This window comes from Fistularia commersonii, chromosome 25, assembly GCF_037954325.1.
Source record: "Fistularia commersonii isolate RoL2024-O1a breed Wild chromosome 25, RoL_Fcom_v1.0, whole genome shotgun sequence".
NCBI classification, from domain to species: Eukaryota; Metazoa; Chordata; class Actinopteri; order Syngnathiformes; family Fistulariidae; genus Fistularia; species Fistularia commersonii.
This window is the reverse complement of record NC_141308.1, coordinates 4,664,563-4,680,109: the sequence shown is the minus strand read 5'-3', so window position 1 is coordinate 4,680,109 and position 15,547 is coordinate 4,664,563. Positions and strand designations below refer to the sequence as shown.

The 15,547-nt window shown below is 40.1% G+C and overlaps 1 protein-coding gene across 1 annotated transcript in view; it reads right to left on the bottom strand.

Annotated features, from left to right (window-relative positions):
- Nucleotides 1–52: 52 nt before the first annotated feature.
- The window catches only part of phlpp1 (PH domain and leucine rich repeat protein phosphatase 1), a 43,002-nt gene continuing 27,507 nt past the window's right edge, over nt 53–15,547 (bottom strand). Inside the window, exons 2-17 of the mRNA XM_086172041.1 lie at nt 15,025–15,221; nt 13,691–13,816; nt 12,752–12,900; nt 10,157–10,303; nt 8,462–8,689; nt 7,493–7,695; nt 7,173–7,233; nt 6,542–6,637; nt 5,862–6,017; nt 5,360–5,560; nt 4,380–4,542; nt 4,142–4,272; nt 3,710–3,823; nt 3,173–3,367; nt 2,780–3,008; nt 53–2,664 (exon numbers count right to left, since the gene is read on the bottom strand). Of these exons, the coding sequence (XP_086028167.1) occupies nt 1,351–2,664; nt 2,780–3,008; nt 3,173–3,367; nt 3,710–3,823; nt 4,142–4,272; nt 4,380–4,542; nt 5,360–5,560; nt 5,862–6,017; nt 6,542–6,637; nt 7,173–7,233; nt 7,493–7,695; nt 8,462–8,689; nt 10,157–10,303; nt 12,752–12,900; nt 13,691–13,816; nt 15,025–15,221 (3,710 nt within the window). The 3' untranslated portion in view covers nt 53–1,350. The remainder of the gene's footprint in view (nt 2,665–2,779; nt 3,009–3,172; nt 3,368–3,709; nt 3,824–4,141; nt 4,273–4,379; nt 4,543–5,359; nt 5,561–5,861; nt 6,018–6,541; nt 6,638–7,172; nt 7,234–7,492; nt 7,696–8,461; nt 8,690–10,156; nt 10,304–12,751; nt 12,901–13,690; nt 13,817–15,024; nt 15,222–15,547) is intronic.

The following is a 15,547-nucleotide window of genomic DNA, read 5'->3' as shown; positions in this document are numbered from 1 at the left end:
TGGATTACATACGTGCTGTAAATTAATTAAAAACTCAAGACAGTGTAATGTATATTCACAAAATTAAAATTTATTATACCAAGACAGGAACATGTGTGTTGTCTGTTTTCCATGTCAATATACTTCATTGTATAATGTAATTTCACACAGTCATGCCGGTGGTTACAGTTACTGTTGGAGGGTTGTGGTACTTTTATCACTTGTGAGTATCTATATTAGTGTAATGGTGTGTGCGTGTGTTTGTGTGTGTGAAAGAGAGTGAGTGTGCATGTGCATGCATGCATGTATGCATGCAGGAATTGTTTATTTAGTGTTAATTAGATACGGTGATGACTACAGGACATCACAATCAAACATAGCGCAAACCATAGCAATTCTGTCGTTGTATTGCATGGAATGTCAGGCTGATACATTTCTATGTATGTGTTGCATCTGTGAGTCTACATTGTAAAAGGGATAAAAGGGGTGTGACACCTCCACAACAGCAAACACTGTGTGAACCACACATCCAATTTAGCGATAAAACCCTCACCAACATAGAGGTACACAGTTCCTTTAAAAGTCTCAGTATACAACATTTCTCTTATTTACAGTAATTGGAAAAAAAATCATCACCATTTCTCTCAGAGAAGATTAGTAAAAGTGACTGAGTCACTATATAGAGTATGCAACTCCTAGGAGTTAGTATTTATAATTTCTACAAAATATTTCTATGCCATTTCACAGGCCAAGAGCCACAATTTACTGAAGAAATACAGTATTTTTAAGTGCCCTATCTACAACAGTTAAGTGTGGTATTACTGGTGTACCATTCCACATAGTTTACTGATAATAAAAAGATTATGTGTTGGTTTTAAAAAGTTTTTTCAGCAACTTCACTGCTTTCACATTAACAGATATGGTAAGTTCTTACAAAAAAAATAAACAAACCATTGAATTGTTACCCATATTGACAGGTGCTGGGTCTAGCTACTGCTATTTCAAAAAGACAAGTATTGGTTAAATACACAGCTGGTTGTCTAACGAAAAAAACATCATCCCACAGTCTTTCAAAAAGCCAGACCAACAGACAGAAGCTGTGCCCACAAAGCATTCATGAGTGTTGAGTTTTAAAGGGATTGTTTGCTTGTTGTTTTGAATAAAAATATGTGTGGTTCTTATATGATGAGACTGTTTAGAAACAGAAAGGCAGTTCGGGAAAAATAAGATGGGACCTTTATGTGCATTTTTTTACAGCCTCGGAAAAGGATACTTTTTACATATGACGAAAATCAGAACAGTTAGGTGGGAGAAGAGAATGGGGTGCATGCTGCAGCTCGGGGAAGAGCTGAGACTGTAGTTTGCTGCTCTTCAGAGAGGGGTGTCATAGTAGTCCATAGGCTGATCGGACCCAGGGGGTTTCTGTTGTTTTTGCTGATGCTGCTTCATGATTTCCTTCACCTCCTCTTCCAGTTCAGGCGGGATGATGAACTGGTCATCTGGATCGGGCTGAGCGGGAGCTGTGAAATAACCCCCATACTTCTTAGATGGAGCATCAGCTGCCACCTCAATAAGGTTGTGACTTTTTTCCTGGCGTGCCACTGACCCATTACCCCTCCACTTTCCACTCAAAGTCTTTACTCCGTCTCCACCTCCTATTCCAATACCTTGCCATGAATCCTCTCTCTCCTGCCCGTTCTCAATCTCTCCTATGCTCATTTCTACCCCATCTTCCAAAGGCTCCGGGGTGCATGGCGGGGGAGGAGGTGGGGGAAGAGAAAGCAGAGTGCGGTCCTGACCAGTGGACGGCGGCAGTGATGTTTGGGGTGATGAAGAGCAGGACTCTGATTTGAGGCAGTGAACATCAGCTTCTACTTCCACACGGCTGCCGTTAGAAAAAACACCAGCGATAGGCTCCTCATCCTCACTGTCCAGCCCGTTGTCGGAAAGAGCGCTTGAAAAAGTGGCACTAGAGAGCTGCCTCTGAAAGGAGCCTGCTAAGCAGGCTGGATGGAGGGCACAGCAACTGCGCGCGGATGGCAGCTCTGAACCTGTATACATATACTGGCAGGGTTGGGTGGTAGTATGAGCCTGCTGGTGCTGTAGGGATAGTGAGTGGGCCTGATGGTGGAGGTGAGGGTGGTGGGGCTGCTCATGAAGCAATATCAAGGAGCTCTGCGGAGGCTCATCTGATGAAGCTGTGGATCCGACTTCACTGCTCATCTCACTGGTGCTGATCTCACTACTGATTTCACTGCAGGAGGAGGGGGGAACAGGAAGGGAGCCATCTGAGGGTCGCTCCTTGATGGCAGAGGAAGAGGAGGGATATGGGCCCAAGCTGGGACTAGGAGGTGGCTGCGGAGGCTCAGAGCAGCAGCAAGAGCAGCAGTCTTCACTTACACTAAGCTGGACCACAACAGCACTGAGGCTGTCTGTACAGCCATAGCCCTGTGCCAGTGTGCAAAGCTTCTTAGCAGCGGCGAGGCCATCGGGGACATTTCTGACAGCTTCCACAGCCTCGGTGGGCGACACAACATCCCACAAGCCCCGGCTTCCCAAAATGAAGAACTCATCTTGGGGTGTCAGAGTGACCGTCTGTACGTAGGGACAAGGGATGACCGATGGATAGAGGAAAGAGTAGCCCATAATTCGTGTTGAATCTGTCACGCCATTGACCTTGCTGTCCTGTGGAGAAAAGAAGAAACACTGTTTATGCAATGAACACCTAAATTAGCATTTTTATTTATACTCCAGTGTGATTGCTACGTATCAGTGCATGCGATTGAGCAACAATGCATACCTCTGTAATGATAGCTCTATGCTGCCTGATCCTTCGATACTCCTCTTCAAGCCCGATGTTGTGGACCAGGGACAGCGGCAGTGGCTTTCCATCTCGGCAAAGGATGCCTTGGCATTTGCCCACATTGGCAGCAGTCAGGATGAAGCAGCCACCAGGGTCAGTGGGATCATGGCGGATGTGACACAGCGCTGCTGAGCCACCCAGTTTTTGACCAGCTGTTCCCAGTTTCCTATCATAGCATAGCAAAAGTAGGAGGGCTTTCAGAACGATGAGAGCAGCAACTCTGAATTATACCAAGTAGAAATTAAGTATGCGATCGGTTATAGTCAAAACGTATGCATTTTAAAATCGTTTTAAATACGTGGGCAGTTGCAGGAAATGCCTGTCATTCACCTCTGCATGACAAGGAAGGTGTTTGTCATGTAGTCTTCTTCGCTTTTAGTTTTGTGTAGTTCCTCAGCTAACACGTCGTTCATTGTGCACTGCAAAAGGTAGGGTACTTCCACATTCCTGTCGCCGTCAAACACACCATATAGAGCCTCTCGATTTCCACAGAAACTATTTACTGAGAGTGCTGCAACACAGAGTCTGGGAGGAAAACAAAAGACCATAACGTTGTTGAGTCATGGTCTCAGTACAGAAACAATGAAGGCTTCAAGTGAGTAATAAGTCTTCTTTTCAAATCTTACAGGAAATAAAAGGGAATATAGGTTTATATCAAAGTGTTGAGTCAACTGTGTAGTGCAAGGCGAGATGTTCAGCATTAGAATTAGTGTCATTCTTGTTTCCAATAAGAGCTGGCTATACGTTTCCTCCATTTGAGTCCTCCGGTGGTAGAACATTATGCATTCTCAAGAGACTCAAATGAGTAAAGTGTAACTGGGTAAGTTAAGAATGCTTATTTTTTCATAACTGACTAGTTGAACTCACTTGTTCTTAATGCCCGAGGCCTCTGTGTAACCATGGCTCCAAACAGCAGGCCCACCGGATGCCTCATTCGATGAAAACATAGGAGGTGGATCAATGCGGAAGCAGCGAATATTACTGAAAAACATCAAAACATGCAACAATTAACTGTATTATATACTTATAACTGCTGATGTTAAACCAATTTCCTAGATAGACAAATAACATAACTGAAAACAAATCGGTAAGTTTGCTGCATGGTTGATAAAATAAGTCAAATAACATTTTCATTATAATAATAACAGGACCCTACTGCACAAATCTACTTCTCATGTTTAAAGTAGGACTACAATTAAAGAGTTCACAAGTCTGAATATTCGTGACCACTGCTGCTTCATTTTCATGAATGTTTGACTTGCAAAACAAAAAACAAACCAAAAAAAAAACACAACACACTTGAGTTGCTCAAGGGTCTTGTGGTCCAGGTTGAGACGTGGGTTTCCCGTCAGGTCCAATTCTTGAAGCTTTGGGGGCAGATTCTCTGGCAGAGTGATCTCATTCAACTCATTACAGCTAAGATCAACACACTGAAAAAAACAAAAAATACTTGATGTTAGTACAAGCAAAAATAATGAGACTACATGGTTAAGGTCAGATAAAAATACAAAGACACCTGTAATTATAAATGTCTTACTTTCATTTCCATCAGCTGCATGACCTCAGGAAAGACCTCGATAGTGTTGGAATGGGCAATAAGTGTGTGCATCCGTCTGCAGTTCATGATGGTGGTGGGTATGGTTTTCAGCATGTTTCCACTTAGGTCTACTTCCTCTAAATCCTCCAACTTAGCCATTTTACTAAGGCGGAGACATAACAAGAGTTGCTCAAGTATCAATTCTTAGTCAGGTTTTTAGGTTTTGTGAAAGAACATGAATGGACAACAATTAGGATTGATCAATGTACATGATGTGAAATGCTGATTCCAGCATCACAAATTACAATTTGGGTATAAATTCTCTTTTTGAAATTGGTTTTGATATTGAGACCAATGCAAGCAGTGATCTATCGTAATTTCTGGACTATAAACTGTTACTTTTTTCACAGGCTTTGAACTCTGCTGCTAAAACAAAGATGCGGCTAATTCATGGATTTTTGGGGGCTAAAGAGCTTCATGCCGCCAAAACATTTCGCCTCTTCACATCAGACCAATGAAATTACCGTGAAATTCTGAGGCTGTTCAATTCTGACACTGAAGAAGACGACTTTAATGGTTTTAATGCACAGGTGGTAGACAAAGATAGTGATCGGTAGGTCAAAGCGGGATAGAAAATGGATGGATGGATGGACTTTTCCTTGTGTTATTTATTTTAATTTTTGTCATCAGCCATGTTACAGGCACTGTTCAGAAAAAAAAGCACCCGTACGTATTGGTGAATGTTACCAGTATGTATTCAATTAAAAGTAAAAAAAAAAAGTATCTGTGTAATTATCTTATGTTACAATGTGGACACCTGGAGCTTATAGACAAGCACGGTCTATATATGTACACATTTATTTATTTATTCTTAGCCGGCGTGGCTGATATGCAGGTGCGCTCAATAGTCCAGAAATTACGATACGTACATTAATAATTGCATTCAACATAAGTCAAGCTATAGGACACTGAGTCTTCACCTTGCTGGGAAAGTCTGGAGATGGTTGTATGCCATGTGCAGAACTCGGAGGTGTGAATGGCCCGTCAGCATCGGCACACACTTGTCTGTCAGACGGTTATTTGTCAGATAAAGCTCCTGTAGAACGCTGTGGCTCTCCTCTGACAGGGTGGATGGTGGTAGATGTTCCAACTTATTGGCTGATGCGTTAATGCATCGCAAACTGAAAAAAATAAGCACGGTAGATAATTGATTCTGTATTGTTGATCAGGGTAAACGTTCAAAAAAGACCCCTTGACTAAATAGGTCAAATTCAAGCTTTGTGATCTTGAAATTGAATACTTTGTTTAATTCCCTCAGTCTTGCAAAGGCTTATATCTTGTGTTGGATCAATATTTATTGTAAACTGCATTTGTACTGCCTGTCCATCTTCTTCGAATAGCTACATTTTCTGCACTCAGCTCACACATGCATTACCTGAAATTAGAAAAAATACATTTGCAACTGGTGGTCTTTAATGGTACCTGTCGGACTTTAAGAAGAGGTTACAGGGCATCTCCACCAGTAGATTATGCTGTACATCCAAAACCTCCAGCAGAGGGCGCTCCACTCTTTCAGGAAGCTTCTGCAATTGGTTGTGTCCTACACTCAGCTTCCTCAGACTGTTGCTGCATAACAAACTGCGACATGAAGAACACAGAAATGGCTGTTGTTGGGGGAAGCAGATCAAGATATGCATGTTTCTTTGTACAAGATTAGGTAGGTTTGATAGACAGTAACACATGCACAGTCACATGAATGTGGAGACAGCAGGAAAAAGACTTGGGAGAATGTACCAATAATATTTAACAGCACTTTGAGTGGCACTTGTAGATGAGATTCATCATTGTGTTACCTAGGTGGGCAAAAACAAACATCTAAAATAAAGCATATGAGTGATAGAGAGGCCAAGAAAGATAGGAAGGGGGGGGGGGTGATGGGAGTGATGGGGAGGAGGAGGAGGTGGTGAGAGGCATCTGAAGTCACCTTCTAAAAGGCACGACAAAGGTGAAACCACTGTACACAGCCTGTGGAGGTTACAGGCTTTCTGTGTGATGTATGAGTCGGCATAGAGATAGATTACTGGTTGGCATTGGGTCGGGAGTATAATGCGGTGCTGTACTACATTTCAAATCTACTGACACCACACTGACAAAAGACTCACCGTGCAGGGAGCTCAGGGATAAGGTTGTGGCTGGCATCCAGAACTTCAAGTTTCTTTGCTTCACAAAGCCAGTCAGGCAGGGACTCCATATGATTCCTATAGGAGGATATAGAAACGAAAGTGTACAAAATCATGTGTAATTTTTAAAGTGTTATCACATTTTTAGATAATACGAAAGACTAATTTGTGAAAATTGAATTGTATCTCTTATAGACTATTGAAACACGGCTAACAAATACCAGAATGGACACCAAAGGTGAATTGGTACTTACTGCTGAAGTGAACTGATCATGTGCTACTGTTGCACAACTTATATCTTTATTCATTGCACGATTTAATGACACACTTCAAACAGCTTGGGGTTGAATTTTACTTTGTTGAATTTTACAATTTGCACAAACTTTGTAATAATTATCTGCAATGTTTACTGTTGACCTCATATTGGCCAAGAAGGTGAGATATACAAATTTGAAAATGTATTTATATGTGAACATAGCTGATCTAAAATATGATCAAATTGCAATGCAGACCTCTATTGTGCTTTTTTAAAATTGTTGAGAAACTATCAGATAATAGTTATATCATATAACAATAAAAGCTAATTTCGGTGACCTTATGGGATTTAACTCACCTTGAAATGTCCAGGTAACTTAGATTGGAGGGAACAGGACTGACATCAAAAATTTGCAATTCTGTTGGGAGAAATCCAAACACATTAACTTACAACATGGACGAAAGGATTCTGTTACATTAACATGTGCTAATAAAATTGAGTACCTCTTGGTTCTTTCAAGAAAAATTATGGACTAAGACAAGACTTCAGCCCTGATAAGAACATGCAGATATAGATCTGCAGCGTATATACAACTGATGTAGTGGCCAAGAGAGAAGAAAGTGCATGGGTCCTTATCATTTATAGGACATGGTGTTAAATACTCCATGGCAACATACCGTTGTTAGAGGCATAGATGGCTTTGAGCAGGCAACCCTTAATCTTGAGGGTATTGATGCAGTTTCTCTCACAATGAAGAACCTCTAGCCTTGGAAAAACTGAGGCATCTAGCTCTGTCAACCTGTTATCCCTTACATCCACTTGGATCACATGTCGGAGCAGGTCAGGCTCATCCGGCACAATTGTGGAGATATTATTCAATCTGAGGGGGAAAAGACAAGGGTTTACTCCAACAGAAATGCACAGTCTGGCAGACTGGCTTTCAAATGTTCAAATTCAATGGAAAATGCCAAATACCGGTAACTGAAATAACTCAACAACCGATTACCGGTACTTAAAGTATAAATTGTAATCTCAATAATATTGACTTTGTCATCCAAATTGTGAAATACAAGAAAGAACTTTGATCTGATAATCAGTAAGGACCAAAAAATATTTTGAAGCACTGACAGCATGGGGACACAGTCATTTGATGCAAAAAAAAAAAAGGCAATTTAAATGAGATGTTTGCTCTGTTTTTTTTTTTCAGCTTGACTTAAGCAGTTACTTGAAATACAAAATTCCCATTAAATCACTAGAGAATTGCTAACCTGAAAACATTTATAAAATGATTATGTGGAAAGAAGGTAAAAACAAATGGAAAAATATTTCGTCACATGCCTTGAAAGACCAAAAGGAGTGAAATATTAACAGACAAATAATTCAAGTAACTCAGGCTCTGTGCTTTTCCATACTGTGTAATGACAAGTAATCAAGCCTCTGTGGGCAAATGATTTCCTGATTCCGTGCTGTCTAGCTGACTGCTTCTGCTTTGGCTTCCTCTTATTGCTTTAGCTTTTGCCATTAGTGGAATAACACGTTGCTTGGAACATACACATGCATGACTGGTCAAAGCAACATTATTAAGCAGGAAATCATAATTTATTTATTCTGAGTTGACTATAAGGGGACTGGGAAACCTTACGTACCTTACGTCAATGTGTTTGACACGCAGCAGCCTGAAATTCTGTAGTGTGAGTGTTTCTAGGTTATTTCCAGCCATGCACAGCCTCTCCATGGAAGTTAGCCGCTCTAGCACTTGGGGCACGTGGCTGAACTGGTTGAAAGTAAGGCCCAAGTAGCTCAGGCGCTGGAGTGAACCGAGTTCAGTGGGCAGCTCCTCCAAACTGTTGCCGTCCAGCAGGAATGTTTGCAGACTGAAAGAGTTTTGGATAAGTAACAGAATTATAATGAAGCTTAAGTGGGAAAAATAAAATATAATAACAAAAGAATCTTATATACACATCTGGAAACATGATGAGGTTCCTCAAAATGATTATATGTCAAGTCCTTATATTACCCAGCAGATGGCAGTAACACCAAAAATGCCACTTAATGAATTTCCACCACGCTCGTTCCATTCTTGATCTATTCAGGCACACATGCCTCTACATTGTAAATAACTGACATTATGGAGATAACCCGGATAATAACTAAGAAAAAGAGTTGGAATAGAAAAATAAGATGACTTCAGATACAGCTTGAAAGCCTTGCAGCTCATCCCACATTTTTGTGATATGTAAATGTGGAAGCATACCAGGCAAATTTTAATAGACATATGAAGTGCTGTGTTTTATTCTGCTAATAGTTCTATTAAAAGAAAGTAATGGAAAGTTCTCCTCTGGCAAAGTGCCGGTACCTTCAACTAAAACAGAACAAATGGTTCAAGAAGTCATTCTACGCTACTCTCATCAATTATAGGTTCTCATCTACACTTAGATTTTTGAGAGATCAGCCTTCCCAACAAATTTGGTATTAAACCAAAACTAAGTTCCAACCAGAATTTTGAAAAATGACTTGGGGTAGCACACAAAAGCTAAAGCTTGAAACTTATAAATGTATTCTGCCGACATCAAGAAATATTTTTTGTATAATTTTAATCAGCTAAAATAATGATGGGGCATATTTTCCTTGAGTAAGTTATTAGTAGGGCTTAACAAGATGACTTTATAAATGTAGTGTCTGTGTGCTTCATCAACTTAATATTGAGGTGTCAAGGTTCTAAACAGTTTTCTATCCCTCACTCAATGACAGCATTCAAGAGAAAGCATGCATCAGCAAAGGTGTGAGCAAAACTACAAAGCAAATAAAAAAGGACTAGAAATACAGGGATGAGGGACAGGCGATGATGATCTGAATGGCAAATACCACAAAGGATCAGTACAAGTTGTGTTGTTTTACACACAGGAAGTTATGTGGTGTGCTGGTTGCTAGGTAACCCCACGTTTGTCTATGCAAAATGTTGGCACCCAAACTGGCATAAGGCTTTTTGCAAACACTAACTGGTTTTGCAGTCCTGATACATCAGTGGGAAGAGTATCCCCTGCCTAGTCTATACACACTTCAGTGTTTTCAAACTTCTAGCCCCAAACCCACAAGCTATCAGAGGATTGTAATCCCCATGTACCCACTGGTGGTCAAAATTTAAATTTAAATTAATGAATTCATTAGTAAACATAATATAAGCTGAAGTCCTATTCATGTACCGGATGTGCTAAAAATTAAGCTCTAAAAACAAAAAATGGCATGTTTATTGACAAGAAAACAAAAGATGCAACACATGTTGTAAAAGACACAATACTTATAATCGCATTCACACTCAATACCTTCCTGCCATTACTTACTTGGTCATAGATCCTACAGAGCTGGGGACAGATGCCAAGTAGTTACAGCTGAGATTGACCTCCGTCAGCGTTGTAATGTCACAGATGGCCAGTGGGAAATGACTGAGGTGATTGTTTGACAGATTCAGGCTTCGCAGACGAGAAAACCTGAGCATAGAGGAAAGGAAAGAATGACTTTTATCTGCATAGATATATCAGAGAGAATATCCATAAACATATAAATGAAGGAGGGAGCACAGCATATCAAACCCAATTATTTTAAAAGACAAAAAATGTTATATTTCAGGGTGTCCTGACAAGCAGGACTTAACCATTCTATTTGTTGAGCAAACAATTAACCATGCCTATGCCTGTGTTATTCATTCAAACAATGGTTTTCCATTGAACTTTGGTTTTGTGTCCTATGGCAGAGGGTTGACCTTCAAATGGGTTAGACCCACAGGGAGAGGTGGGGCCAAGGGAATAACATGAAGCAGGAAAAAGGCTGTACATTTACAGACATACTGAGCACATACAACCAAGTATCATGAACCCAGCTGAGGCAAGTGCTTTAAATTACACTATTATGTCTCAATTCATTCACACATTGCACAAACAGATTTTTTTGGTGGTGAAAAAAAGGGAACTGAGACGCCGGGACTATTGATTTGGGCAGTAAAGTACGTTGAAGTAGGAATGATTCGTAGACGGGAATGGGGGGGGGGGGGGGGGGGGGGAATCAACCCAAAACTAAATCAAACTGCAAGGAGCCACAGCATTCTACAGCAATCCTCACACTCTGCTTTTATTATCAAGCTCTTATATTTTGTGTTATTCCATTGTCTTTGAGATTTGTTTAATCTCTTATGCTCGATAAATATTAAGTGGCACGGATAATTTTTGATGCAATCAATTGATTAGTTGATCGGTAGAAAAGTTAAGCCTAAATGGGAGACTGTCACTCAGCGGTAGATAAATTGTGCTGCTGCAATCTGATATTTTACAATAGCCAACAGTTTACAAAGCTGATATGTATAATATTCTTGTGTACTTCGTCAAAGATGAATACCGGCCAAACTTTCACTTGGCAAAAAATACAACCATTTGCTTCACATTTTGTCATGAATCAGACATCTGTTAGACCTTCAGGCAATCAGCAGCTGACTAGGCACATAGAAACTAGCAAATCACACAGTGGTTGTTTTTTGGCAAAAGAGAAAAAAGACCGCAGAATGTATGTGCAAGGTTTACATCTTACACCCTTCTAAAAAAAAGACAAATTACTTGGAACCCATATCATGATAAGAACTAGACATCAAAATGTTTAATAAATTACATGGTAATACAGTAGATATCAATTATTTTGCTGAATGGATACTGTGTAATGAGTCATAGTACAGTTACTTATGACACAATGATTACAGATTCTGCTTTAGGTTTCAGTCTAATTCACTCTTCTGTGAGCTAACTATTTATTTATTTCGCATTACTGACCTACTTGCTGTTTGGTTGGGTCAAATGCGGATGAGCCTATTTAAATTTAGCAACCAAAATTATTATTTCCCCCCTTTACCAGTAGGGGAGTTTTGTATCACACACCCATTTTTCAAAATATAAACCTATGATTATTAGATTCAACTTTATTGTCATTACACATGTAAGGATATAGAGTAAATAAATGCAGATTATCTTACCCACAGTAGTCACTAGTCCAAAAAATGACTGAATAAGAGTCATAAATACTGCCCTCCCTCTCATTCACAAGGTTTTCTCAAGATACAGAATTATGCAAAATAATAAATACAGAGGCACACACATATTCCATCAGTGCAGTCAACATTTACAAAACATGCCATACTGTATCAAGACATTGCATGCACTGACCCCAAATATGTAGCCGGCAGCCACTTTTTCAGTTACAAGCAAGCAATTCTCACACACACAGACACGCACATGCACCCATACATGAACACAAGCTCGCATAGGCAGGTAACCGAAAATTTCCAACAACACTTCCAATATCTACCCCAAATTTTCTCAATCAAATGTTGTACATATTATGGCAGTAATCTTGAGCAAAAAGGGAGATGGGCACAAATCATTATATACATGAATGCATGCATTGCATTTGCACGTGCGTGTGTGTGTGTGCACAGACAGACACACACACACACACTTGGCTGTGGGCTTTAATCTGGAAGCATGATAAGCATGCAGCAGATGGTGCCCACAGAGAGAGGGAGTGAGGAGGGCCAACACATTAAAAGCTTCCCTGCAGATGCATCCACCCTTCTGGGCTCGGGGCTCGTTTGGCCAAACCTAGTAGAGGCTAGTGTCTCTGGTCCTACGGTATCAATGGCCCCATTCCTAGACTACCCTGGTCTGTGGCTTGCAAACTCGATGCTATGTAATCCGACCATATCAGTCATGTCCTGCTGGGCCAAGTAAAGCACAGGCTGTTGCATGTGATGCGCAAATTATATGAATCTTTGTCTGACATTTTCCACAAAAAGAGTGACCACACAATTCAAAAAACTGCAGTTCCTTCAAGAGTTCATCCCTGACGTCTATTATTCTCTGAATTGGTGTTTGAAGCAGAATCAAAACACTGTTTACCTTTGTAACTGCTGCAGCCACTGGTCAGCAGGCAGAAAGTTGTGTTTAAGGTTGAGATGGGTGAGATCATGGCTGTAGAAAAGGTTGGGAGGAAGTTGCTCTAAGCTGCAGCAAGACAGATCTACTGAGTTGATCCGCTGGGACACCATCTAGGGGAGTGGTAGAAAAAAAAAAATTTAACAGGATTATCTTTACTACACTAGTATTGAGTGCTTAACTGTGTGTAGCCTATTGCTGAGGTCAAGTGTCATTCAATGACCAATCTTCTAAGGATTACAAGAGGAGCAAGGGAAAGTCTAGAAGGTAAGTCCACACCACTGACTTAACATTACAGATGACATCATCATGTAATCTTGTCAACTGCATGTGCATGGCTCAGTTGAACCAGCAATTGCTTCATTGTTTGTTCAGTATCAATATTCAGATACGTAGAAGTTGCTATCTCAGATGAAAAGAGAGCTTTACTCTCATTGTGTGGGGGGGGGGAGCAAGAGACAATATACTCTAGTCTTGCCATAGCAGAGTCAGCTAGTGGCTTTGAGATCGTCACTAGGGCACGAGCTGCTTTCTGTCCGGGCTTCTATTCTGAGTGGCCCTCTGGGTGCTTCTGACATGCATGTCCCTGTTAATATTTAGAAAAGAGGCTTTCTGCCTATGGCCTACTTGACTTTAAATGGGAAAGAGGAGGGAACCATGACTGAGGATTTACATGCATGCAGATATACTTGGTTTATACACTGAACAGCTGATAGCAATTAATTTTATTCTCATTTCAGTTGAATGATATTATATAGGACATAGTAGTATCACAGCATAAGTAATGAAATGTTTTCATGACTATGAGCTTACATGGTTATATTTACATAGCTCCCGACCTGAAAGTAGTGCCGGGCAGCATATGCATGTTCTCTTTCTTGAACTCTAATGCACTTAAAGTACCTTGGAAGCATGTCTGTGCCAGCGCAGATGCTCCGTGAAGCTGTCAAAGCTGACGTAGTAGGTTTGACTCTGAGGCCCGGCAGAGCTGAATGCCAAACAGTGATTGTGCTTTTTTACTTCCTCCACCTGTAGAAGGACAAACACATATCACAGACAGAAATACTGACTTTTCCCTGAAACTCAATAATGAAATAAAAAGGAAAAACGATACATGGACACCTAATTGTTGCATATGCGCGTACACCTTCTGTTTGTTAAACCTTGCTCACCAAGCTGCACTAAATGCCTTACTTGCACTGCAAACAATGTTCATATTTATAACAATGTTTTATGTTTTATTTAACAATGTTTATCCTCCCTATTTTTTGTCAATAAAAAATCCAAATGCACTGCGGACAGAAAAGTAAGAATTCCATTGTGCAGGCAAACATTTTTCAAATTGGTTTATTGTCACACTGTACGTGTGACAATAAAAATTTTAATCTTTGACTCTTCATAAGTAATAGTTAATGGCAGCTGGGTAGAAGATGTCAGTGAACCAGAAGAACACTTGTTTATACACAACATGTAAGATCATATAATGAACATATGTGCTTGACATGAAATAACTGTATGTGAAACATATTTAGACATGCAAAGTCACATAAGCAGCATGTCGGCTATGAAGAAATTGCTGACACTTTTTAATACATTACCAACACACATACACAAGATCGGCATACATGAAGGCACTGGGTGGATGAATAGTCGACTAAAGGTCATATCTTTTATGTAGATTCTTTCAAACCAAGTGTAGTAAAACTGAAGTGCCAATTGCATTAGGGCTTTTCATGGAAGATTACTGAGCTTACTAAGTCCTTGCAAATACACAGATCCATAAAGCAATAAATGGATAAAGGTCACTTTTTAGGGAGATACATTTTATGAAGGGCAATGAGAAATAAAGGTAATTGGACAGCAATGGGATTTATTACACTAAATATGATGGTAAAGATTGACTCCAAATACACCTGCCAATCGCTGAAACCATTTTGACCCTGTAAAATGTGTCTCTGCTTGCCTTTGAGCTGAAATGAATAAAGCAGCATCTATCAATTGATGTTAGAGCAAAAGACAGTTTTTGAAGGAGATCATTTTTGCAAGGCATCAATATCATATGGGAGGAAGAAATTTGAAAGAGAATGACTTGGGTCACAAAAGGTCAATCCAGTGACATGAAATAATAGGCCTGAGACTTTCTAATCATCATTAAGGTACAGGACGCCAAACATATAACTGAAAACAAAATGTTGATGTAAAAAAAAAAAAAAAAGATCACATCACTTAAGACCTACTTTTCCTCCAATGAGTGGCAGGATGTGCATCTTCCCAGTCTGGCTCTCCTTGACAGAGGAGACAATCAGGCAGGTGCCACAAAGAATGACTTGCCGCCTGGTCCAGCGGTTGACTGGTAACTGAAGTTTTCCTTTTCGAACGTTGTATGTTCCGGAAAGCTGGACGCGCTCTGAGCTCTCAATATTTTGAGGCTTCCCTGGGAAAAGAAAAAAGTAAGGGGAATTGTGTAGTTACCGCTGAGAAACAAAAGAGGCCTTGAAAATGATTAGACACTTTTAAACATATTATGTTATAAGGAGATCATTTTAGTCTGAATGAGCAAGTGCTGGCCCCTCTTATCTTACAATACCACTTTGTTCTGCAAGCAGCAACAGTAAGTCATTGTAGTCCAGTAGCAGTAGACAGCTGCAGGTGTCTACTGTTTGTGGTGTGAAAGACTCAGCACTATATTCAAATGGGCTTTCAATTGTTCATTTAATTAGAAAAATGGGCATCAATTGATCAAAGTAAAAATATCTCATA